Below are 24,537 nucleotides of genomic sequence, written 5' to 3' on the forward strand. Positions count from 1 at the left end.
GCTGTACATTAAATAGGGATTGCAAATGACAGACTAATACAGACAGTGATACAGGAGGAGAGGACCCTGCCCCATGTATAAAGCAAACTGCCTGTTTATTACAATAATACTATGTGCAGTGCCATATGATCTTAATGGAAGTCAGTGGCCTGGCTATGGACATGTTAACATATGCATAGCAAGCAGTAAGTGAGCTTTTAAAGCAGAACTTTTTAAAGAAAAAAATACAGTGATCATAGTTTCATTATTGTAAAAAGGAAAAATGTCTTCTGCAATAAAACAGTTTACCTGTCCGTTTGCAACCTTTTCTTTAGTTTACACAGAAGTGCACATGAGCAGTTCAGTATATGATGCTGGGAACCCTGACATACCCCTGTCAGCTGGGAACGAAGGAGTTTCATCAGCCTGCTCAATAAAAATGTCTGAATTTGGAATCTGCAAGAGGACCAGGTGAAATGTCAGTTGCTACTAGAAGAGCTCAGTGTAATGAAACAATTGTGGCCAGGCTGATAAGTTTTTATTGCAGGAGAAACATTGCTGGTCACTTCTGCAATATACAATAGGCTGGCTCACAATTGTTTTCTAGTTAAAGTACTTTCCCTTTAATAAGGCCCCACTGACATCTGGAGCTGCAGGCACTGTGGATAATTTCAACTTGAAGACATAAATCTGAAGTCCTTATGTCAGCAACTCGTTTTACCTTGTTTCATAATGGTTGTGCTGTGATTTCACGCAGTATTTAAAGTACAGACTAGTGGAATCAACCTCTAGTCCAGTGAATGTCTGTATGCCACTCAGTTCAGTCACCACCCATGCAGAAAAAAATGCTGAGTAAGGTCATTTGAAGGAGAATTTCTATACTGATAGACTTGCAATAAAAGAAACTGGAAAAGTAAGGCATCATCACAATGCAGCATTATGGAGCATGTATATTCAGGCTTGTGGTGCATTGGGCATTAGGGAAGGAAATTCCAAGTCAGGGATCTGCAGTATAGATTGTACAAGTGTTTTTGTTTAGGTGTAGTTGAATATTGTATTGCAATGAGTTTTGTTATAGCATTTTTACTTTGTATTATATGCTAGGGAAATGACTGGCCCATCCTCAGGTAATCTATGCAAATCTATATACATGGCAATCTCTCTGTGATGAAGTAATTGGTTCCATAGTCCTGTATTTCAGAGTTATTTGCATGTTGTATAGCCAGCTAAAGTAGCCATTGTGTTCTGTTTAGGATAAGTGACACAAATTTTGTATGTTGAGCTGGTAATATATTCACTGATCTAGTAGTAAATTGTGTAAATTGGTAACTTGGCCTTTTTGTAAACTTAAAATGTTTACTGATGTAAACCAATAGGAACCACGGTGCTGTATATCAACCTGAAAGAGAAAAAAGTATTATTATTAATAAACAGTATTTTTATACCGCCAAAATATTACTTATAGCTGTACATTAAATAGGAGGTTGCAATTAACACGGGAGGAGGGTAGGACCCTACCCAGAAGAGTTTACAATCTAAGAGGGGGTGAAGCAGCCCACAATTGTACCAGTCTTTAGATGTGGTGGCTGCATCCCCCTATATTTTTAACTGGTAAACCTTCCAACACTTCCTGTCCAAGAGCTAATAACATTGGTTGTTTAACACATTACAGTAACTTTCAAGCTCATTTGTAGCGGGATTTTTAGGACTTTGTTTTTCCCCTGTAAAGCAGTGCACCAGAACACATTAGTGTGCTACAATGCATTGCGGTTTGCTGCATTGCAGGTGTGTTAGTGGTGTCTTGATTTAGTGCATCAGATTGCCTTTCACAGTGCTGCAACACTCTGCAGTGCTGTTTGGGCAATGCAGTAATGCACAATAAAACATGTCCATTGCATCACTGCATATGTGAAAAGTTAACCTAACTAGATCTCACATTTATCTTTTCATATTTGTCTAGGCCTCAATAATTTTTTTTCCTGTTCTGTTTTGTAAAAAAGGAGCATGTTGCAGCTGTTTGTGGTTTCCTATTTATGCCAAATCATGGATCCAAAACTTCACAACATTTTTTAGATAAAGTTATTCCCTCAATGGGTAATATGGGGCTGGCCAGGAATTTAATTGGAATTATATTATTGAACCATATATAGTTAGGTCCATAAATATTTGGACAGAGACAACTTTTTTCTAATTTTGGTTCTGTACATCACCACAATTAATTTTAAATGAAACAACTCTAGTGCAGTTGAACTGCAGACTTTCAGCTTTAAATCAGTGGGTTGAACAAAAATTTTGCATAAAAATGTGAGGAACTAAAGCCTTTTTTTACACAATCACTTCATTTCAGGGGCTAAAAAGTAATTTGACATTTGATTCACCTTGGACTTGTACTTGGACTTTGCTAAAGCATTTCACATTGTACCCCACAGACGGTTAATATGCAAGTTAGGGTCGATAGGTTTAGAAAAGTCAATCTGTAAATGGATAAAAAGATTATTCAACAGAACAGTAATTCTGAAATTCCACAAATGCTCTATTTCACTCAATGTTTACTTTTACTCAAAGCGTTTCACAGTCCCCACTGCTTTTTTGAGAGTGTAACAGCATAAACAACATATCTCTAAATACAGATATATAATGTAATGAAAAATAATCACATATTATTTATAACTCAATTTGATCAAAAAATATACCAACAGATTGAAATTAGATTATATACATTGATCAGACCTCATAGTCGAGTTGACAAGTTACTATATTTATATAAAATATGGGATTGGGACTTTCCCAATTTTCTAGCCATAAATATTGGGAACAGCAAGTTTTGCCCCAGAATACCTGATGAGCAGCCACTAATTACATATAGCACATGCTACTTGATTACATTGTATTGTTCACGGATGCTTGAAAATATCTGCAGTCATTCCTGAGGATTTTTTTGTTTTGCAGTTAATCTAATAAATCGCCATGTTTTCCCTTCATGATAGCTGCTTTAGCAACCAGCATACCTAAGACTTCACTTGAATGCTCCGCATTGCCCTTCTGCACTGTCATGACCACAGTACACAAATGACAATGCTGGAGCCTGTACAAACCGGTGTTCATTGTCCGCATTATTTGTTGAGTGTCCTTTCTGACTTCATTCTCCAAGCCACAGAAAATCTTGTTTATTACAGCAAGCTATCATCTCTTTTTCACAATAATTCCTGATTGTGTTAGGGCTGAAAGGCTCAGAAATATAAATCAAAGATTGTTGAATATAATAGACCCATACTAAAACTATTAAGTATATTTATATTGTTTCCAAATCAATAATAACACAAGAATGTTGTAGTGAGCGTCTTCTCCGCTTGAAAGCAAACTGAAACTAATGTTCAAATGAAAAAAAAAGTCCTATATATAGTATATAGTCTTGTATAAATGGTTGCGTATAAGAATACTTGAAATAACCTATGCTGAGGTTTCCAAATCCTAAAATATACAATATATACAAGACTTGTCTGTGGGGAAATCCACATTGGGACTTGAATTGGCCCCCTAAAGTTTTACCCAACTCCTAAAAGGATCTTTTATCCACCAGTAGTACTATCAGCAGTTGCTTGGCAAGTATGTTTCTCTTCTTTTCATTTTGGGGTGAGTGATATCCTGTGCCTTTTTGTGTTGGAAAAGCTGCTGGCATATCTTGCACATTACAAATTCTTCTCAATAAAAAATGTAAACTGGAAAAGGAGAAAGTAAAGCAAATCTGGGTATAGAGAAGGTGTTGTCCCTGAGGAGTAATTAAGGGATAAAACCTAAAGTATCTTCAAAGGCAAACCTTTTTGTTTTGGAGAGAAGAGGAAATGGTTAAATATCTAATTCTATTTTTTTTTTCTCTTTCTGTTCTAGTTGTTAAAATTGCTTTCAATTTCTGCCTCGAAGACAGAACTAATTGTGATAGGGCATCTCTCCAAAATAAGGAAAGATCCCTCTTCCCCTGTTGTGACCTGGCTAGGTGTTCCCAGGGAAGACTTTCCCCTCCCTTTCGTTCCACTGACAAATTTTAGATCTGTATTTCTGTATTCTGTAATGCTGTTAGTGGTCTGTTTACAAATGTTTTCGCATAAGGTTTACCCACAAATTACACTTTTTTTTGCACTGTATTCAGTTAAACAATGTGTGAAACAACTTTTACTTATAAACCATACATTTTTTGTGAATATTCCTACAGTAACGTAGGTTAAACGCAAAGTAACATAGTACATCAAAAATAAAAACATGGCATCTAATCCACAAGATAAATTGAACGCTTTCCTGAACCCAGGTCTTTTTCTTTTTTTTTTTTTTCTCCCTCATCCCACCTATGCATTTACATTTCTCCTTTCAATTTTTCTTCTGCCTTTCTCCTGGCACATTTTAGTAAACTTTCTTCTTCAGTGTCCTACTATCAAGGCAATGATGACATAAATTGGCATGGTTTGGCTACTTTTACTACAGGTGGCGAAAATTCAGTGCTATTTGGATATTGTGGCCACTGCCTGTGGACATCTCAGGGACATCTGAAAATTGATAAGACTTACTTTATATTAGCATGGGTGGCTAAATGCGAAGAAGAGGCCTCTCAGTTTTGTAAATATATTGCGTACAAATTTATTCTTTCTTCTCTTGATCATTCTATTTCTGTATCTTTCTGATATATTAAACCCAATAAAAATAATGAAACAGAATCAATCTGTGTGAAAAATGTGTAAATTTTGGATACTTTGGATGAATTTTGGGAAAAAAACATTTGAGAAGAAATCTCCTAAACTTTGAAATTGGATGTTCATGTTTCTGCCCCCTCTAAAATTTCTGGTGAGGACCATTATGTTTTGACTTTCCCATCACCTTTTTGACTGGCAGCGGTGGTCGCCTAAACAAGTAGGGTAAATCTCTCCCCTCTCCTAAGTTCTAGTCTCAATTTCATCTTCAAGTGGTTTGCAATGGTCATAACATTAACATGTTGTCATATCTTTGGAAAGTTTTGCATATTTTTTGAATTCTATGAAATCATCTTTTAGTGTCTCCTGCGTGTTCTGCTACTGTAATCTTTGGGGTCTCAGGGTTGGAATCATAATGCTCTGTTCTTCACTGCAGTTGGTGCATCACTAATGTATTGTGTCCTTGTCTCCACAGCCTCTGGGTAAATGGAAGTCACCTCTGGGAGCCAGATGATCTCCGGTGACGAGAATTCTGCTTAGCAGCTCCAGCACCAAGTGCAATGAGCGGGGGAGGGGAGCAGCCGGATATCCTCAGTGTAGGAGTCCTGGTTAAAGAAAGATGGAAAGTGGTAAGTTGTAAGGAGAAAGAAAAAAGAAATGCATGTTTTATTTTGCTATTTCTCATTCATACTAAGTTATCTTTTTGCTGTTATAAATTAAAATTCATTAAAGCTGGTAAAAAGCATCTCGGAAACAAAACGTGGATCAAAGTCACTCAGGTCATGAATAATTACAGCAGTAACTGTCCATAATATGGCCTATTCACAGTCAGTATGGTAAACCCCATTGCTAGGTGACCAACAGCTCTGAATGGGCTAAAACATTGACTCATAAAAAAATGATGGAGAAATATGGAACAATACAGGTTATTCGTGTCTGTGTGTTGTACTACAATTTGGTTGTGTTACCTGCAATACAGGTAGTTCTTTCAAACAATATCTTACACAAGCCCCTATGTGGGTGTGAGTGTAAATTCCCTTATTTTTGTGCTTTACTGTATTTATATGGGTGCATTCCAGGTTTGCTATATCATTACATGTCTCCCATGATAGTCTATCTTTTCCAATCCTGGAGAGCTTTAATAATTCAGACCCATTGTGTAGATTTATTTATTTTTTTTTTGTTTCTTCTTGCTATGTCTGCTGATAAACAGACACAAATAATAGTCTAGTGCCCTGTGCGTGTGTATAGGGGAGCTGAGCTCCAGACACAACAGCATTTTGGGATGAATCTCTCCCCTATCCAAGACCTTCCTTCCACCCTTCCTCTAACTGATCACCCCAGAGATGGCCATTACTTATCTAAATTTCAGAGTACCTGGCACACATCCATCTTTTATTTTTGGGATTTTAGGTGGTCCTGTGGTGCATGACATCCCACTGGTTCTAATATTATCTGCTATATTACTGTATTATCTACTTTATTTTGTCTCATGCTTTTAAATAAATATGCTTAAGATATTAATGTGACAATAAACAGAAATATTCCCACTGCCTTTCATTTTCTATGAGCCGAGGGACCGGTCTCCCCACCCTCATCCAATTAATGACAAACTTTGTGTTCTGTCTGCTCCTGGCTTTTTGTGCCTAGTAGAAAACCAAGCTGCTTTTAAATTCTGCTCTTCCTGCACACTTCCTGTCTGCAAACATCTAGTCCCACTCAAGACACACTTGTTAAATGTATAAACTATAATGTGTAAAAAAAACCCCATCTATTTATGGCAAATAAACTAAACTCATTGTTTGACAAAAAAACACAGATAACTTTCTGTCTCTTCGGCTGGGTACACACGTGCCATTGTTCTTGTCCCATATTCGGATAATCTTATGTGTGTACACCGTTCATCGTTCGACCGTCCGTCCTGACGGATACACGGACGATGGAGGACGAACGATCGTAATAGAAGTCAAGGGGGAGAGAGCGCAGCGGGGTGCTGCTCCATCGTTCTTCCCTCTCCATAGAGCAGAGCGATGCTGTGTGTACAGAACTCGTTCATGCATTGTGCAGTTGTTAGTCGTTGGGAAGGATGGTGAAAGATCCTTTCCAATGACCATTATTGCACGTGTATACATAGCCTAAGATTTATAGAGTCTTGGAGCCTTTACACTGGGTATAAAAGTTTTGAATCTTTATAGAGACGATACTCAGAATATTCAACTGTTTATGCAAGCAAGCGTAAATATCTCCCTGATAATTAGAGACAAGTCTCACTGTATCTGTCTTTTAAAAGCTTGAAAGAGACATTCCTCCAAGGAGGCATTCTGTAAGATCTTGGGGGCATTGTAAGAATTGTGTATTCTGTTGTAAGGTCTATTCCTTTCCCCTGGATAAATGATGCAGCTGTTGTAGTTTGTGGCAGCTGTTACTGGGTTGATAGGCTTGTGTTAAAGCAAAGCTGTCCCAAATTTGAGCAATTCAAACTAAGCATGTGATGAAAATGTATACAGCAGAGGTTACCTTCAGGAACAAACTCGGGTCTGCTGAAAGCACTGCAACACGCATTACTCTTAAGCTACGTACACACGTCCAACGGTTCTCGGCCGATATCAGGCGAGAATCTGGCGTGTGTACAGCACCAGTCGTCCATTGTCTGAAAGACCGTCCTGGCGGATCCACGGACGATGGACCACTACTGATCCCAATGCAAGGGAAGGGGGAGAGCGTGCAGCAGGGTGCCGCTCTGTCGTTCTCCCCCTCCCCTCTGCATATAGCAGAACGGTGCTGTATGTACAGCACTCATTCATGCATCGTCCAGTGCTAGTCATTGGAAAGGATCGTGAAAGATCCTTTCCAACAACTATTATTGCACGTGTGTATGCAGCTTTACATTTATTGAATGACACAATGGGGATCTTTGCATCTTGATAATTGGGCAATTGTTGAACACTAGTTATAAAACAAGTCAAATTCAGTTGTAGGCTGCCCAGGTGATTTTTTCTTTATGGGATTTGGTCAACCACTAACCCCAAAAGATTTTTGCTTCAAGTATTTTCAATCATATTGCTAGTTGGGTGATGGTCAAGATATTCTAGATGGTATGCCTCCCTTTGCAGACTCCTCAGTCCAGGCACCAAGCACATTTAGTTCCTTGTTACATTCGGGTTCAGCTGTAAAAGCATGTCTTGGGTGGCTGTGTATTATTATCAAGGGGCAAATGGGACCAAATGGACCTACTGCCTAATTGGCACACTGCATCCTTGAGCACTTGCTCTGGTAAGAGATAGCTTATCTTAATATGAGCACCTCTTAGTTACCTGGTGGCTCCTGGAATAGTTTGTGGCGATAGGTGTTCTATCTATTTATTCCTTTTTCTGGATTTGTACCTAACCAGTGCATTGTAGCTACATGTTTGCAACTATTTCCTGGTAGATTGGAAACGCCATTGTTTACACCTAATATAGGTAATTCCCAGGAGCGGTGAGTTCTTTGTAAGCTTTTCGACATTCAATGTCTGTTCATAATTTACATGGTTGTCATTTCAGACTGATGAAATTTTACAAGGTTGATAATGTTGCATTTTCTGATGCCCCTTTAGAGACACTGCTTTATGGCGTTCCAATGATCAGGCTCTAAAAGTTTCTGTTCCGTCCTTCTGTTATGGAAAGTGAGAAATCTTACTTTTCTTTTTTTTAAAGAAAGCTAGATCTTTAGCTGCTAAATAAAGAAATAAAGAGTTATAGTGCAATCTTCAATATTAGAAGGCTAGGTACAAAAGAAATTCAGCCTAAGACGATCCTCCAACTGTTGGCCAACCCCCCCCTTCCCAATCTGGAGAAAGCAATTCAGTCCATCAAAAGAACAACCTAAAAAAAGGGCAGCTAGAGGGGTTTGGCACTTAATTTGAAGAACACAAATATATTTTTATTTTCATAGTAAATACAAAAATGTTTTTTTCCTTCTTACTGAAGTGCATTACACTGGATTGTTCACAATGATTTATCTGAATGAGATGTTTAGGTGCAATATGGTGACATTTGAAAGGCATATTGCCACAACAATATTCCACTCTCATGCAGTGATAATTCTAGTTGGATATAAAAGCAGGTAATGATATATAAAATCCCCACTTTTGGTATAAAGGTCCAGCTTAGTCTTGCTTCTAAGTTCTCTAATGGTTTAATTTATATCCTGCTCTATAAATAAAACACAAGGTTTATTTGACAGAGCGTAACATGTGTATTATGTGCTATAACTATCACTATTTTCAGTATTTTCATACTTGGAACCTTATTGAAGTATTTTCCCTATTTTGCCCAGTCCATGCCTCATGATTAGTTGCAGAAATTCTGGGTTTATCACCATTGAATGCAACTGGGGGACATCATAGCCAGGAACTGCCCTGAAAGTTGAGGGGGTCACCTTGCATTGTACTGTTGCTGGCATTCAATGTAATGACAGGGGCTTTGCAGAACCTTGATAATACAAACAGCTTTGGTGGCACAGTGATTTAATTATATCATAGTTTTTGTTTTTAAAATAATCCATGTTTCCTTTCCATTGATAGCTATTAAACACAGTCATTATTAAGGATAAACAATAAATGGTGTGAACTTTATGTAGAATGATAAATGGATGGCAGGGAGATAATAATGAGCTTTGTTTCATTGCGTATTTGGGTAGTATTTTGCACTCCCATTCGGCGCTCAGGGCACGACCTACAGTAGCTATAGGAAATGTTCTCTGTATATGTACAGTACATTCACATTTTATTGTTATTACTATAAAGTATTTATAAAGCACCAACATATTACTCTTTACAAAGTCCATAGTCATGTGACTAGTTGTCCCTTGGAGAGGCTTACAATCTAATGACTCTTCCATAGTCATATGTCTTCAATACAGTAAATTAGCCAATTAACCTAACTGCATGTTTTGTGGGAAGAAACCGCCGTACCCAGAGGAAACCCACACAATCACGGAGAGAACGTGCAAACTCCATGCAGATCCTGGCCGAAATTCTAAAATGGGACTTAGCGCTTCAAATTCCAGAGTGCTATCCTCTGAGCCACTGTGCTGTAGTATTTGTTCTTCCAATACAACAAATGTTTGGAGTAAATACCAAATGTAGGCCAATCCGATGTGGCTGTATTATGTATTATTTTTCCAGTGTTTTCTATGAATAATGATGCATTAGATGCTAAACACTTGCAACTTCTTTACCTTTTGGGTGACCAAGCTGTATTTCTTAAATGCATGCAGACCAATGACTTGACTATGCTTCTTTAAGGAGCTGTGTAAATCTTATGACTGGCAGAAAAAAAAAAAGTTAAAAACCCTTGGGCCAAAATCCTTCAAAACATGCCCTTTTATATGTATTTGACTTATGTATTCAGCAGTTTGCCTGGCATTGCTCTTTGCCTTGTTATGTACGATCCCTGTTATTTTATTCTTCTTTTTTCAACTGTTTTTTTTTCAACAAACTTTTTTATTCATGTACAGCCAAGAAAGCAAAAATGTGTTTCCATCTTCTTTATCACACACACACACCGGATGACCACACCACTTTGTCTGACTGACCTGTATGAATAATTTATATACACAGATGACAGGCTTACTTGTCTATCTCATACCATTCATTTTGTAATCACATTTTTATAAAAAAGGAGAAAGCAAATTTTAAATTGTGGGGGGAAAAAAACATAATATAAAAATTCTTCTTTTCAGTGGTAAGCTCTAGGAGTTCTGCTTTCAAAAAACTTCTAATTAAAGACTTGTGCCTATGGTTGCTGAACTCCTCGGACCTATAACACATTATATTAGAAGTAAAAACCTTCTTCAGTCTTTGGCCGCCCTGTGAGGATACAGGTCTGTTGGCCAGCTATGCTTTAACATGAGCATTTGTGATATTTTTAGCAATACGAAGCAGCTTTACAATAATAAACTTATCCCTCTAGTTTTTCTTTCCCCATGAATTCTATGCAGCAAGTCCTCCCTAGGAATCACAAACTGCTGAAAGCAGGCAATCCCTACATAGATTAGGCTACAGTATGGAGACCACATGTCCCAAAACCAGAACCGAGAACAAGGGAAGGATGAAGGGGGTCCTTCTGGATTTGCATTGTTCTTTCCACAGTTCGTTGTGTGGAATCAAATGTAAGAGGGCGATATAAAGGGCTTAGGTAAACTTATGAAAGTGTTGCCTGCTTAGAACCTCTATTGATCTCCACTGATCTCACAGATGCACTTTAGACTCCAAATGGTTATTTGGGCTCCAAACATGTTCGAGAAAGAGCCCCTTATCACTTATATCCCTAATATCAAAGGTCTATTTTAAACTTGTTAGCTATTCATAGATATGTTTAAATAGCTAATGTGCTTAAGGAGCTGCAGCATATTGATGTCTCTTCAATATATACAAGTTACTTCCTGTTGTAAAATGGTGCAACGTGATCATGTTTAACTTTCTCTAATTAGTCCTCTTGACAGCTCTCTGAACAATTTTGCTATGGGGCTTTACACCTGCTACATCCATCCAAGCCTGGGAGACCCTGTATATAAGATTGCATTTTAGGAGTTCTTGCTTCAATGTTATGGCTTGTCACTTTTTTTTAACTATTTCACTTACTTATCTTACTACCTTAACATATTTGCCTGTTAAGTATCTCTGGCATGGTTAACTGCCTACAAGACACAGTCCTTCCATAAGTAAATGCATCATTGATACATTTTAAATTACATCAACCAGTCATTAATACCAGACAAATATACTGAAGCTGAACTCCAGGAGCTGAGAAAAAAATGTTTCCTTGCAGCGTGGCTACACCTGTTCTTTATAGGTTGAAAGTACATGTAAAGAGCCAGAAAATAAGGTCGGTAAACTTTCTCTTTACATCCCCATCTAGACATAAGTGAGATCTTACCCCTTTCTTTGTGTAGGTAGCCCCACTGCAAGGGTATTTTTTGGCAAACGCGGCAACTCCTTTGTTAATCTAAAAGTGTCTCATGAAAATGTACTTAGATGATATAATGATAGAAATACTCACCTGCTGCCACCAAATGCCTCTCCAATTTTGACAAATCTCATTGAAATTCCACTGAAGCTTCCTTTAGAAACTGATGCTTCTAAAAGGGTGTAGATGCTGATCCTCTGCACCACTCAGTGGTTCCTTCTTGGCAATTTTCGGATTACTATAGAACATATTATGGATTTGTAGGGCAGTGGAAGAAACTTCTGAGCACCAGGAGATCACCACTCCCAAAAGTGGTAGACAAACTAGCAGCAAGCTCAGTATCACATAACGCATTTGCAGTGGAGATGTGGTCAGGATTCATTATGGAAATAAGCATTATTGCTGAGGTATTTCCCTTAACGTTATAAAGACCAAGAATCAACAGTGTTCTGTGTCAGATGGCTGCAGTAATGTACTGCAAGTTTGGCTGTTTTGCTGAGATGGATAGAATAGATAGATGAATAGAGTGCAAGATCTGAGATATTGCGTTAGCTTACCATCTGTTAAAAATCAAAAAAAAGTTTTGTCTAAGGTTCCAATCTTTAGCTAGAGATACCATTTTTAGTGGATATCTTTAATATTTAGTAGGTAAATTAACATCTAATGTTCAAAAACACTATATTTGCTGGCCACAAAAGAATATCATGCAGTATCGGTTTACTGTCTTGATGGTCATACAAATTTAAGTAACCTACATTTAGCTAAAAACACTGTTTGGATCTTGGAAGACCCTGAATCATCAATTTTGCTTTGCACCTATTGATGAGTACAGTAAATGGGAACACATTTTCCAGCCTCTGGAGAATACGGAGCCAGATGGGACCAGTGGTAAAAGCTTCTAATGCTTTGTAAGTGTCACAAAAATATTATGGCTAACACCATTCTGCATATAACATGTGATTGAACAGGATGTTCCCCAGTTGCCAGAACCTTGAAGAATAAATAGTTAGAGACTTTTTAAAAAATTATAAATTTTCCTAGATCATATACCTTCCATGTAAAGCATTGTTTTAGCTGCTGTTGTATTTGTATGTCAGTCAATGCTATCCCACACGACTCAGGCCTGCCACATAGCACATGCAAGCATATGGGACATTTTCAGATACATTTAGATATTTTTAAATAATAAAAATAGATTTTAGACTGAACACTGTGGTGTATCTTCCTATCAGCATGTTCGTCCAATCTGTATGCAATTGCAAGAGGCTGATACCAAGCTAAATTAAAGTACGTGTGCTAGTTGCAAAAAAAAAAAAAAAACATGTAATGGTTCCTTAATGAATACATAGCTACATTAAGGAATGTCTTTAATATCTGCAAGGATTTAGGCTGTATAGGTAATATATTTTCCTTAGTACAATTTGCATCCCATTCTGCTTTTTGCAGTTCACAATTGAATAAATCTGGGCTGATGGCAAATACTGTCTGCCATAATACTATCCCGCTGTCATCCCAACTGTATTTCCCAAGTTGAAAAGTTTTACAAATGCATCACAGCATGGGCGCAAATAACACAACATTTCAGTTATTTATAAAATTTCTTATTTTCTATTCTTTTTGTTTATGTATTAAATTGTACAGAACACATAAAAAAGAATCCAAGTGCAGAAAAATGCATGCATGGTGGTATTTGGATGTTAGAACCATCAAACATCCATGGAAATTTGCATTATCGATATATTTTTAGCTAAGCTTTAAATCATTTTTTTTTTTTTTTTTTTTTTAGTACAAGGTGATCCTATGACACTGAGTTTGCAGAATATTAAAGGCTTTCTGATGAGACCATCCAGCAGCAGATACTCACCTGTGAAGGGTCCCTTTATACAGAGCTGTGTAAACACTATACATGCAGAGTTAAACCCTGGTTTTTTTTTCCAAGCAGAAATTGTAGGCGAGTGGCAGCCCCTGTATGTTATGACCCAACTCTTCAATAACCACCCAAAAACAGCCAGGTGATTGCCAAAAAGTGCTGGGTGATGCACCAGGCTAATAGGGGCTGGGGGAGAACATTGTAGTCGTATGTGTGCTCTTCTAGTGAATTGTTTAGCTGTGTAAGTGTTCTAAGCACACACAAAAAAAAAGCATGCTATCAAATTGGAGGGCTGGAAAGTCTCAATTATCTTTGTGGCAGGTGCTGGCTCACACTGCATAGTAAGGGAATTATCGTAGTAAAGAAAACCAAGCCATGGTTCTGGGCACAGACTGGGACCATCTTTAAAAGTCTCTGGAGACCGCATGAATAATCTATATGGCAGATACGTTTTTTTGTACAGAGCAGAGGAAGTTAAAAGTAAAAGGATGCTGGGATCAGACTGCAGCTTTCAGCTAATTGCTTGTGTGTACCAGAGGTTTGTCACCAAGAAACATAAAATGAGGGGGGAGGTGAAGGGCACTGTTTGTCAAAATGACATTCCCCATGTCTCCTAAGTTGGGTATGTTATCATCAGTGCTATCCATACGTTATTATTTATATATTTATGCATTTGTTATGGAAAATATGGTGCCTGGCATTAGCACAAAAAAATAAATATTATTGTAGTATACACCCCAGAGAAATGCAATACATTTTTTAGCACCAGAAAGTGGGGCTTTAAACCAAGTATTTAAACAACAATTTATATTCTTTAACAACCTCAATTTATTAATAATTACAGCTGATTTTGTATGTTTGCCCTCTGACAAAGAAATTACCAATCTATATTTGTAATGGTATGTTTATTGTAGGTGTGAGAGACAGAATAACAACAAAAGAACCCTCAAAAAGTGCTCAAAAGTCAGAGCTTGATGTGCATTGTAATGAGTGAAATAAGTATTCGATCCCCTATCAACCAGTCTGGAGACTGGCTAGGCCACTCCAGGACCTTTATGTGCTTCTTCTTCAGCCACTCCTTTGCCTTGGCCGTGTGTTTCTGGTCATTGTCATGCTGGAATACCCATTAACGACCCATTTTCAATGCCCTGGATGAGGGAAGGAGGTGCTCACCCAAGATTTGACGGTACATGGCCCCGTCCATTATTTCTTTGATGCGGTGAAGGTGTCCTGTCCCCTTAGCAGAAAAACACCCCCAAAGCATAATATGTCCACTTTCATGTTTGACGGTGGGGATGGTGTTCTTGGGGTCATAGGCAGCATTCCTCCTCCTCCAAACACGGCGAGTTAAGTTGATGCCAAAGAGCTCAATTTTGGTCTCATCTGACCACAACACTTTCACCCAGTTCTCCTCTGGATCATTCAGATGTTCATTGGCAAACTGCAGACGGGCCTGTACATGTGTTATCTTGAGCAGGGGGGCCTTGCGAGCTCTGCAAGATTTCAGGCCTTCACAGTGCGGTGTGTTTAATTGTTTTCTTGGTGACTATGGTCCCAGCTGCCCCGAGATCATTGACAAGTTCCCCCAGGTGTAGTTCTGGGCTTCTTTGTCACCGTTCTCATGATCATTGCAACTCCACGAGGATCTTGCATGGAGCCCCAGACTGAGGGAGATTGACAGTTGTTTTGTGTTTCTTCCATTTGCGAATTATCGCGCCAACTGTTGTCACCTTCTCAGTAAGCTGCTTGGCGATAGTCTTGTAGCCCAGTCCAGTCTTGGGTAGGTCTACAATCTTGTCCCTGACATCCTTAGACAGCTCTTTGGTCTTGGCCATGGTGGCTAGTTTGGATTCTGATTCATTGATTGCTTCTGTGGACTGGTGTCTTTTATACAGGTACTGTAACAAGCTTGGATTAGGAGCACTCTCTAATCTCAGCTTGTTACCTGCATACAGTGAAGACACTTGGGAGTCTGAAATCTTGCTGTTTTGATAGGGGATCAAATACTTATTTCACTCATTACAATGCACATCAAGCTCTGACTTTTGAGCACTGGGTTTTTGAGGGTTCTTTTGTTATTCTGTCTCTCACAGCTTCAATAAACCTACCATTACAATTATAGACTGGTCATTTCTTTGTCAGAGGGCAAACGTACAAAATCAGCAGGGGATCAAATACTTCTTTCCCTCACTGTAGATACAAAATAAACATACACAAAAAGGATAAAAACAAACTTCCAAGTGTCTGATTATATACAATCATGTATGATCATAGAAGGTCGACACCCAAATCCAACGTTAATGTGTTTCACAGAATGAAATCTGCTTCATCTGACCAAAGAATCATAAGCTGTGTAGTCAGAGTATAGAATAAATTGAATTGGGACATTGAAATTACCTTAATTATGGATCCTATAAAATTAAGGAAAGATATATACAATCATTCAAAGGGGTAAATTTACTCAAGGGTTTTATGCATTAGCCAAGAATTTTCTTGGTTGCTAATCCTCTTTTACCATTTGAGGTTTCCTTGACCATTTCCTGTTGACCATCAAAATGAGTGATCATTCTACAATGCTTCGAAAACCATAGGCGTCAGATGCAGAACACCTAATGACCAGCTTAACATTGTAATGTTTACTGTTTGTTGTAAAGGTCTGGGCATGTAAGTTCTGTGCATTGCTTAGAATTCACCGGACTTCCAAGCTAAAAGTTAAGTTGGTACAATAATAAATTAAAATGCAACACTATATATTAAACATTGAACGTGCGCAGTATTACTTGCAGTCTTCTATGGCTGACGCGTCGAAAAGTTGAACTGAAAACTGTAATTCGTTTAGCCTATTTTACTAGTATTTTAACATATTAAAGGCCAGCTGTGCCTTTTGATGTCTGTGGTTATTGTAATATTTGTAAAAATAGCTCATTATTCATCAAAGAAAATCTGGCTTCATTGTGGTCTTTTGAACTTCTCTTTTAAGCCTGTCCTGTTTAATTGTAACCTTTTTATATTACAGAGGACCTCCATACTGTGGTATTAAACACAAAATGCTTAAAGTACTATAATAATCATTGCATGTTAATGTAAATCTTTAACAGCTTAAGAAATATCCAGGTGTATGGTAAAGCTTCTGTTTATAGAGATAATTAGATTTTCTCTGTATGATGTAACCAGACAGTCTGATTATTTTGGGCAATTTACCCTAATTTTGCACCTGTGTTCTTTGCAGAATATGATTTGGTCATGTAAACTTTGGTCATGTCATTCTTGCCTTTCTCTTTTGGAACATTGATGCAAACAGTTGGCTCTTATTTGTATTGCTGCAGGAGTGCTTCTTGCAACCTATATTATTAGAACAGGGAGTGTTAGGCCTGGGGTAGGGGGACTTTGCAAAAAAAAAAAAAAAAAAAATATTTAAGGGAGCCACCTTTACTTTGTTAATGTGCAAAAAAACTTACAGCAATATCTATATAAATCAGGATCTGATAAAAAAAAAATCCTGTCAAATATTAAAATATCCATTCTAAGGAAATAAGATTAGGAAAGACATTCTCATTCAATAATATAAATTAATTCCTGGGACTCCATCTGACGATGTAGCGGAATAACAATGAGTATACTGCTCAAATTTCTCAATGCAAAGTGAACACAAATCTACAGACTTATCTTATATGGGTATTCAATATGAATTGGTTTAGAAAGGATGGGATTTGTCTAAAAATTCACAATCTAAAATATGATTTTTCCAAATTTCACTAATTCTTCATGTGGTATTTTGTAAATTACCATGAAGCCAATATTTTAGGTCTTACTTCAGACTTCTTATAAATGGAAAATTAGTCCAGGTATGTATAAATGTACACATATAGTATGGAGGAAAAGCAAGGACAACAATAGAAACTCCACCAAACATGGTATACATAGTAAACATAGTAATGTCCAAATGGACCAATTTCATTGTTTATTGATGAAGTTGTAAATTCTGTACACTTATTGGATCATCATGTAGCAGCAGAGTATAGAATAGTTTGCATAATCTTTTTTTTAATCTTAGTTTTTTTCATTAAAGAGGACATTTTATTCATGAAAGAAACAGTTTATTTATTGCTTTTATCAGATTTTGCTTTTTTATATATGATTTTCTATGTGTCATTCTGGTTGAAAGGCACCCAACCGAGGCCAGTCTTTCAGTTTTCAACTGCATAATATTGTGCAAAAAAGTTTAGCATCACTCCGGTATCCTCTGACTATTGATGTGGTGTACCAAACATTGCTTTAACTTTTCCCTTTCCTAAGTGAAACTGCTGCATTAGAATCAACCAACTTTTCAGGAAGATAAAAGACAAAAGGTTAGAGCCAGGGACAGTACAGGGTTTGATGATGCTTGCAGTTAATCAGCCAGGAAAAATGGGGGTGTAGGTCAAAGGTTGGTGGAGCTTCTAAAACAAATTATGTGGAATTTGGATAACTGTGATTTCAGCACAGATGAATACTACAATATTTTCCTCTGCTCCATCACAGCTCTATGTGCCTTTTTGCTTGTGGGTTTTACATAATGAACCACTTGACTCTTAGGAACTATAATGTTTTATTTTAACTGTACCCCATTACCTGATGTAATTTGGATTGGAGAGCACATAACTTGCTCATGCTATACGTATTTTTTGGTAATGGGAGATTAGTCTTAAATTAAACTTTGCAGACACAAGAAGACCAGAATAGCAAAATGCAATCCGATCTACAGGTAATGCCAATAATTTATGTTACTGTTGCTCAGGAATAGTCGGTGTCACAGAAAGTTTACTCCACTGTACTCCAGTTGCATTGGCAAACTTTCGTTTAGGCACTATAGCCTAATCCCTGACCCTGCTGACTGGAAAAAAGCAAGTCTTCATTATATATATATAATTTTTTTTTTTTTTTTTACAGCATTTGAGTATCACTTACTAATTTGATCTCTAACCATATGGTGGTGTAAACCTCTCTGGACAGTCCTGGTAATATACTTGTAGCAGCCTGGACAAAGAGTCTGGGGAGTGATGTGATATAGGGTATGTGGATGCTACAGGGATTTGTAGAAAAATGCTTCTGGCTGGGCGTCTGTATGAGAGCCTGAGAAGAGTAGCCATGCCTATATCTTGTGTTGGTTATCCATTTAGGCTGCTACCTGAGTGTATATTATAGAGACATTGCAGACTGGTGTTGTCTGTTACCTTTTAAGACGTTATATCTGTTATATTGTGATCACAGTAAAATGATGATTTCATTGCAAGCCATCCTTGCATTTCAGGCTCTAATGTAGAGTGAGGTTCAGGTTTCATGAAGATTTTCAATGTGACCTCTTAAACCAGTAACCTTGATTAACAAAGGTTGGTTTACGGGCTTTTCAGATGTATTTCAAAAACCATTATCAATCCCAACAGGAAGGCAAGCTCGCTTTTGGTCCTAATACGAAAGCCCGGTTCTAGTATTGTAAACATGTTGTGGTAATTTTGGTGTATGTAACACTTTCTTGCTCCATTTGGTCAGGTAAATTATACCATTTCAAATCAATTTCTCTTCAAAAAGTGCTTATGTATATGTTGGTTGGGAAAAAGAAAAAAGCCTATTAGTAATTGTAGACTTCAAATGTAAGGATTAGTCTACTTCAATATAAAATATTTATTATATTATATATATAATTTTTTTTTGTTGTTGCTTGCCTTCCAGCATGTGTAGATTTCACAAAGCACAAACATATAGTATCCCATCATACATTTGTATCCTTGTCTTTTAGTGCATGTATTAATATTAGGAAAGAGAACCTTCTTAGCATTTTCAAAAGGAACCTAAAATTAGGAGCTTTTTACTTATGTTTTTTCATTTCAGTATTTTTGGTATCATTTGGGAACAGAGGAAAAAGTTTGACAGACATACATGTCATCACGTCACCTTGAGTAAATGTTCTTACTCAGTTATACACCTGCACTATACTTTGGAGGTTCAAAAGAGTCCAAACTAATAATAAAAGCAAAATTTCATCTTTAGATAAGTTTTTAGTAAATATTCAGGAGCAGGAGACGGATTCCTTAGTCTTTTAGTCAGTCTGACACCACAAGAGTTTCCTGTTCTGTGGTGAGGGAGGCCAAAGGCAAAGGCAGCAGTGTGTAACGATCTGTAAAATGCTGCTTCATCCTGGATTTCTATGAACCTTGACCAGAAGAACATGTGGATCTGCTCAAAGAGGACTGGCATGACTGGATGAGCTTGAAGGGGGTAAATAAAATGATTGTTTTTTTCCCCATCCATATAAGAAAGAGAGGGGCAAGTAAAAAGATTGGAGGTACGCTGTAAGCCTTGCATTTCTTTTACATTATTACTCTAATTACGTGTGCATTAAAACTTTTGCTGAAATTGTGGATGTTGCAACTAATCAGGCATTTAAATATATATTTTCTAAATATTTATGATCCTCATATTTGAAAATTCCTAATGCAATGCAACTGTATATTTTAAAGGCTACTTGTAAATAAGCTCTACTTGGTTTTCTACTTTTTAGCTTCGAAAAATTGGTGGTGGTGGCTTTGGGGAAATCTACGATGCCCTGGATCTGTTAACAAGAGAGAATGTTGCACTCAAAGTGGAGTCTGCCCAACAACCAAAACAAGTGCTGAAAATGGAAGTGGCAGTCCTCAAGAAACTCCAAGGTAAGGAGGTCAATAATTCTGAAAAATGTTTACAACGTTTTTTTCCCCATGTTACAAGTTCAAGTTGGTCTGAAACGTGCAAATAAATTCTTTTTCTAGACCATTCATTTTGGCAACCCAATAGTCTTCCTGTAGTAATGTAATATTTTTTACCTGTAAAAACTTCCCTTGTGAAGACATTTAAAAGCCCCGAGACTGTTGCTGGAAGCCACCATCTTGGATGTGATATTGGCACATCCAGAACTGTCACTCTAGTGACAGTCTGTAGCATCCCACTTTAATCATCAGTTTTGTAGGTAGGTGAGGGGCAGAGTTGCTGGATCATCCCAGAGAATAATTTGACATTCCCAGTAAAATAGAGGCCCATTCTTTACAAAGAGGGAGGGGGACGTTCCGCAGATTTCCATCAAGTCAAATTTGCTAGCATTTTTCAATAAAAATTGTTTATGGAAAGGGTTTTACTTATAGTTTTTATTCTGTTTTCTGTAAATAAAGTTCCAATTTCCTTACATAATTGATTTTTTTTTCTTTACAATTAATGTGTTCTTCCTTTCGGTTTGTCTTGACATGTGCCTTCCGCACTGCACAACCAGCAAGATCCCTATCCCACTATGGCCTAATTCTACTATACTAATCCTGGGGTTACTCACCTCCCTATTGGACAGAAATTATGTTTTTTCTTTGTTCAGCAAAAATATTGCTTGGTTGATTGATTTCTCAGCATGTTCTGTTTGCTGCATGAATCCCCTTTCATTCAATTTCTGTGGTCGTTTCAGTCATGGAGCAAAAAGGTAATTTGTGTACCTCTCCAATGCCTTACATAACACTATAGGCTTAGATTAGTTGTAAGGGACTTGTCCGCTCCCCAAAACACAACAAGCTTCAAAGTAAGGGTCCAGCAGCACCCACATATCCTTCTTCAATGGATCACTATGGAACCTCAAGAAACCGCTAACAGGAGCTATAATGTCACCTGAGACAATCCTGAACTTTCAAGATATTGTACCTGTTCTGTAAGAAAGTAAGTTGTAAGAAAGTAATCATAAAAGCAAGCAAAGTTTTATCCATTGCAGAATCACTGGCCTATTATTAGGTTTACATGATTTGGTACATTTTGTATATTACATTGTAGATTATTTTCTTTTTAGGAAAATGTGATCTTAAATGTATGTGACTTTGAGCAATGGTGCTTAGAGTAGATACAGGGATATAGGTTTTGACTTAAATGTGTATGTGGATTTTAGAGTATGGAAGAGTAAACCTGTTTTTTGCTGCATCCAGCTGGGGAGATTTCCCTTTACTTCTTCTAAAAACCAAATTCCCATCTTCAAGAGATGTCCCTATAATGGGTTCCCCCATTAGGAAATTTTCCCTCTCTTGCTGTGAGGACAATTTCTCGATCAGCTGTCCCTTTGTTTCATTGATGATGGTCACACAATCAATTAGAGTTGTGAACCCCCTTAGCAGAGACCAAAAAGCTTAACCTTACTAAGTCCATCATAAACTAGGAAAAAATGCCTTTAATAAACACTTTGAACGGGCAGTAACCTTTTCTGTATGTAGGATTGTGTCTGTGTTCAGTGTGTTCAGCTTTTTTCCCTTAAAAGTCAACTGTCCAACAGAGATGTTTATGTGAAATCCTTGACTGCCGTAGAGAATGGAGAGACAGCTGAGGTAGGAATGATAACCCTGCTGCTGTATGTGAGCTGGAATGACGAAAGCTTTGTTATCCATTAGCCTTGGGTCTACACAGGGACGCCAGCAGGTGCAGCAGAAATCTAACTAGGAGAATTTCATAAAAAGAGAAGGATGATGTGTAATTGAAATCCATCCATTAACAGCACAGATGCTGCATCCATTTTTAGGCTGGGCCTTTTATGTTTACTGTCAAAGAAAATTGGCAATAGTGAAATCTTTAATCAATGAACAAATATATCTAGCTGGGGGAAACAACCACAGTTGTGTCAGGAAAATATTATAGGTTATGGTCATTATTTTTCCATAAAGATTTTTATGAAATACCCAGTCACGTTCCAAGAGGGACAAAAAAAATACTGTTGGCAGTAAATACTAATTTTAGTGATTGGCTCCTGAATTCTAAATGAATCAATTTTACATTTAAATTAGATTGTTATAGATCTTGTGATGGTATCATTATGTTTCTGTGCTTCTATATATAATGTAGGGACATCATAGCTGTTAGGAGGGGGAGGGGGGATTGTCAGGGTGCGGTACATTGACTCCTTAAAGCATCACAGCACCCTGCTTTAGTGGTCCCCCCAGGTTTGCTGGGCTCTAATTGAAGCAATGGCATGGTCCTGGAAAAATGTTTTTAAAATACAAAAACAATCCTGGGTGGTTATAAATCTGGAGTGGGAATTCCTAGCCAGGCTGCGTTTGTATGATACCTCTCTTTATACTTCATGTGATGGTTTCTTTTTTTTTTTTGGAATAATTTTTTTAAGAGAATACCAAGGTTCATACAATAAAGTGAAAAATTTACATACAAGTCTGCAATAACATATCCATCAGTGCAAACATCGTAGATAAGTAACAACATATAGCTATGGGGGGAACCAAGGCTTCTGCATTTTCAAAATTTTTATAAGGGGAACGGGGTAACCAACAAAGAGGTCACTGACCAGCTGTGTAGTCAAACTCACTCTTGATATGTTGTCCCACTATGAACAAACATTTGCCCACGTACAATTATTAAAAATCCAATTAAGGGGGTTTTAACAAGCTGGAATATTCCACAGTGGTAGTAAAATGGATCCAATGGTATCAAGTTTGGGCAAATCTATCTGCTCTCTTGGCATCAGTGGAGATCAAGTCGTCCATCTGATGAATATCAGCTACCCTTCTTAGCCAGTGTGCTACAGTCGGGGGAGTGTTATTTTTCCAAAAAGCTGGAATGCAAGATTTAGCTGCGTTTAAGAGGTTTTTCCGCAAGGAATTGGTTAATCCTTTATGGGATAGGTCTGAAATGTGGAGGAGCGCCAGAGCTGGGTTGTGTCTGACGTCCACCTCTGTGAGTTTCAAGATGACGTCGGTCACCGAGTTGCAGTAGAGTTGCAGTTTGGAGCACTCCCAGAAAATGTGGAGCAATGTACCCTGTGCTTCACCACATCTCCAGCAAGTGCTGTCCGATCGCGGGAAGAGCCTAGCAAGTTTCACGGGCGTCCTATACCAGCGGGTAGCCAGTTTATAGTTGGTCTCTTGATATTTATTGCATATGGATGCCTTATGGCAGAAGTGGAGTAACATATCCCTGTGCTCGTCAGTAAAGCGGATATTTAAATCAGCTTCCCATCTAGTCACAACCGGGGGGGAATCCGACGTTTGTACAGTTAACAGGGTTTGGTAGGTGTAAGAAAGCGTACCCCGCATGGGGCGTCCAGCAGCGCACAGGGCCTCCACGGGCAGGAAGGATCGGACAAAAAAGCAGGGTCGTGGCTGAGATCTTAAAACATACGTGACTAGTTTATGACGCCAAGGAGACAATGAAGGGAGTTTCCTGTCCAATTGTAGGGTTGGTATATGAATCCACTCCCCGTTGTGTAGAAAGTGTGACGCTCTGTAGACCCCTAACTTATGCCATTGGCCCAATATTGGATCAGAGAGACCCAGAGGAAACCCAGGGTCGCCTAGAATCGGAGTTAGGGGGGATGGGTATATCATGGTTTCTAAACGATTTAAAGTGGAACTAAACAATAAAAAACCATTGCGAGCAGCCAGATTGTTTATTGCACAAGGAACAGGCAATGTCCCTCCTACAATAAAATAAATTGACCTTTCTATTTGCATGTACAATACTCACTCCTTCTTGTTACAGCACTGGCACTGCCATCTTCACCCAATCTTAATTGGTCTGGAACAAAGTCCTGCGCATGTGTATGGAATTTACTTCATTCCCAGCAGCCAGGGATACCCGACATTGTACACTGATTGATTGTGATCAGACAAATAAAAAGTAATGCCCATACTGCTGGCAATTTTTCATTTTTTAATGTATACTTCTACTTTAACTTTTCCTGGGAAGCTGAATGTTGGACTTTCCTTTACTTCTTTTTGTAGGGTTTAGTTTTTACATATGTTCACAGGGTCACTTTTGATTTATTTAGTTACTATTTTTAATAACAATCATCTGTTGTTCTATATACTGTCCTTTTTTATAAAATGCATTTTAAGGCAGCAAGTGAGGTGTTTAACCTTAGAAAAAATGTGCTTTGTTCTCTATTGACATGCTGCTGGTATGTATGTCTTCATCACAAAGATAGCACAAGCAAACTGTTGGGAAACCATGCTGCTATTCTGAAGCATTTATTGATTTCTTCTCACTGATCTTGGCTGTTTAACTGGATTCTATGCCT

The 24,537-nt window shown here is 37.9% G+C and overlaps 1 protein-coding gene across 2 annotated transcripts in view; it reads left to right on the forward strand.

The window, feature by feature from the left end:
• Positions 1-24,537, forward strand: part of TTBK2 (tau tubulin kinase 2) — an 81,176-nt gene that overhangs the window by 13,290 nt on the left and 43,349 nt on the right. For both annotated transcript variants that reach the window (XM_072429076.1, XM_072429077.1), the window contains exons 2-3: positions 5,134-5,287; positions 20,017-20,164. In XM_072429076.1, coding sequence (XP_072285177.1) covers positions 5,219-5,287; positions 20,017-20,164 — 217 coding nt within the window. In that variant the 5' untranslated portion in view covers positions 5,134-5,218. The remainder of the gene's footprint in view (positions 1-5,133; positions 5,288-20,016; positions 20,165-24,537) is intronic.

This window comes from Pyxicephalus adspersus, chromosome 12, assembly GCF_032062135.1.
Source record: "Pyxicephalus adspersus chromosome 12, UCB_Pads_2.0, whole genome shotgun sequence".
Taxonomy (NCBI): Eukaryota; Metazoa; Chordata; class Amphibia; order Anura; family Pyxicephalidae; genus Pyxicephalus; species Pyxicephalus adspersus.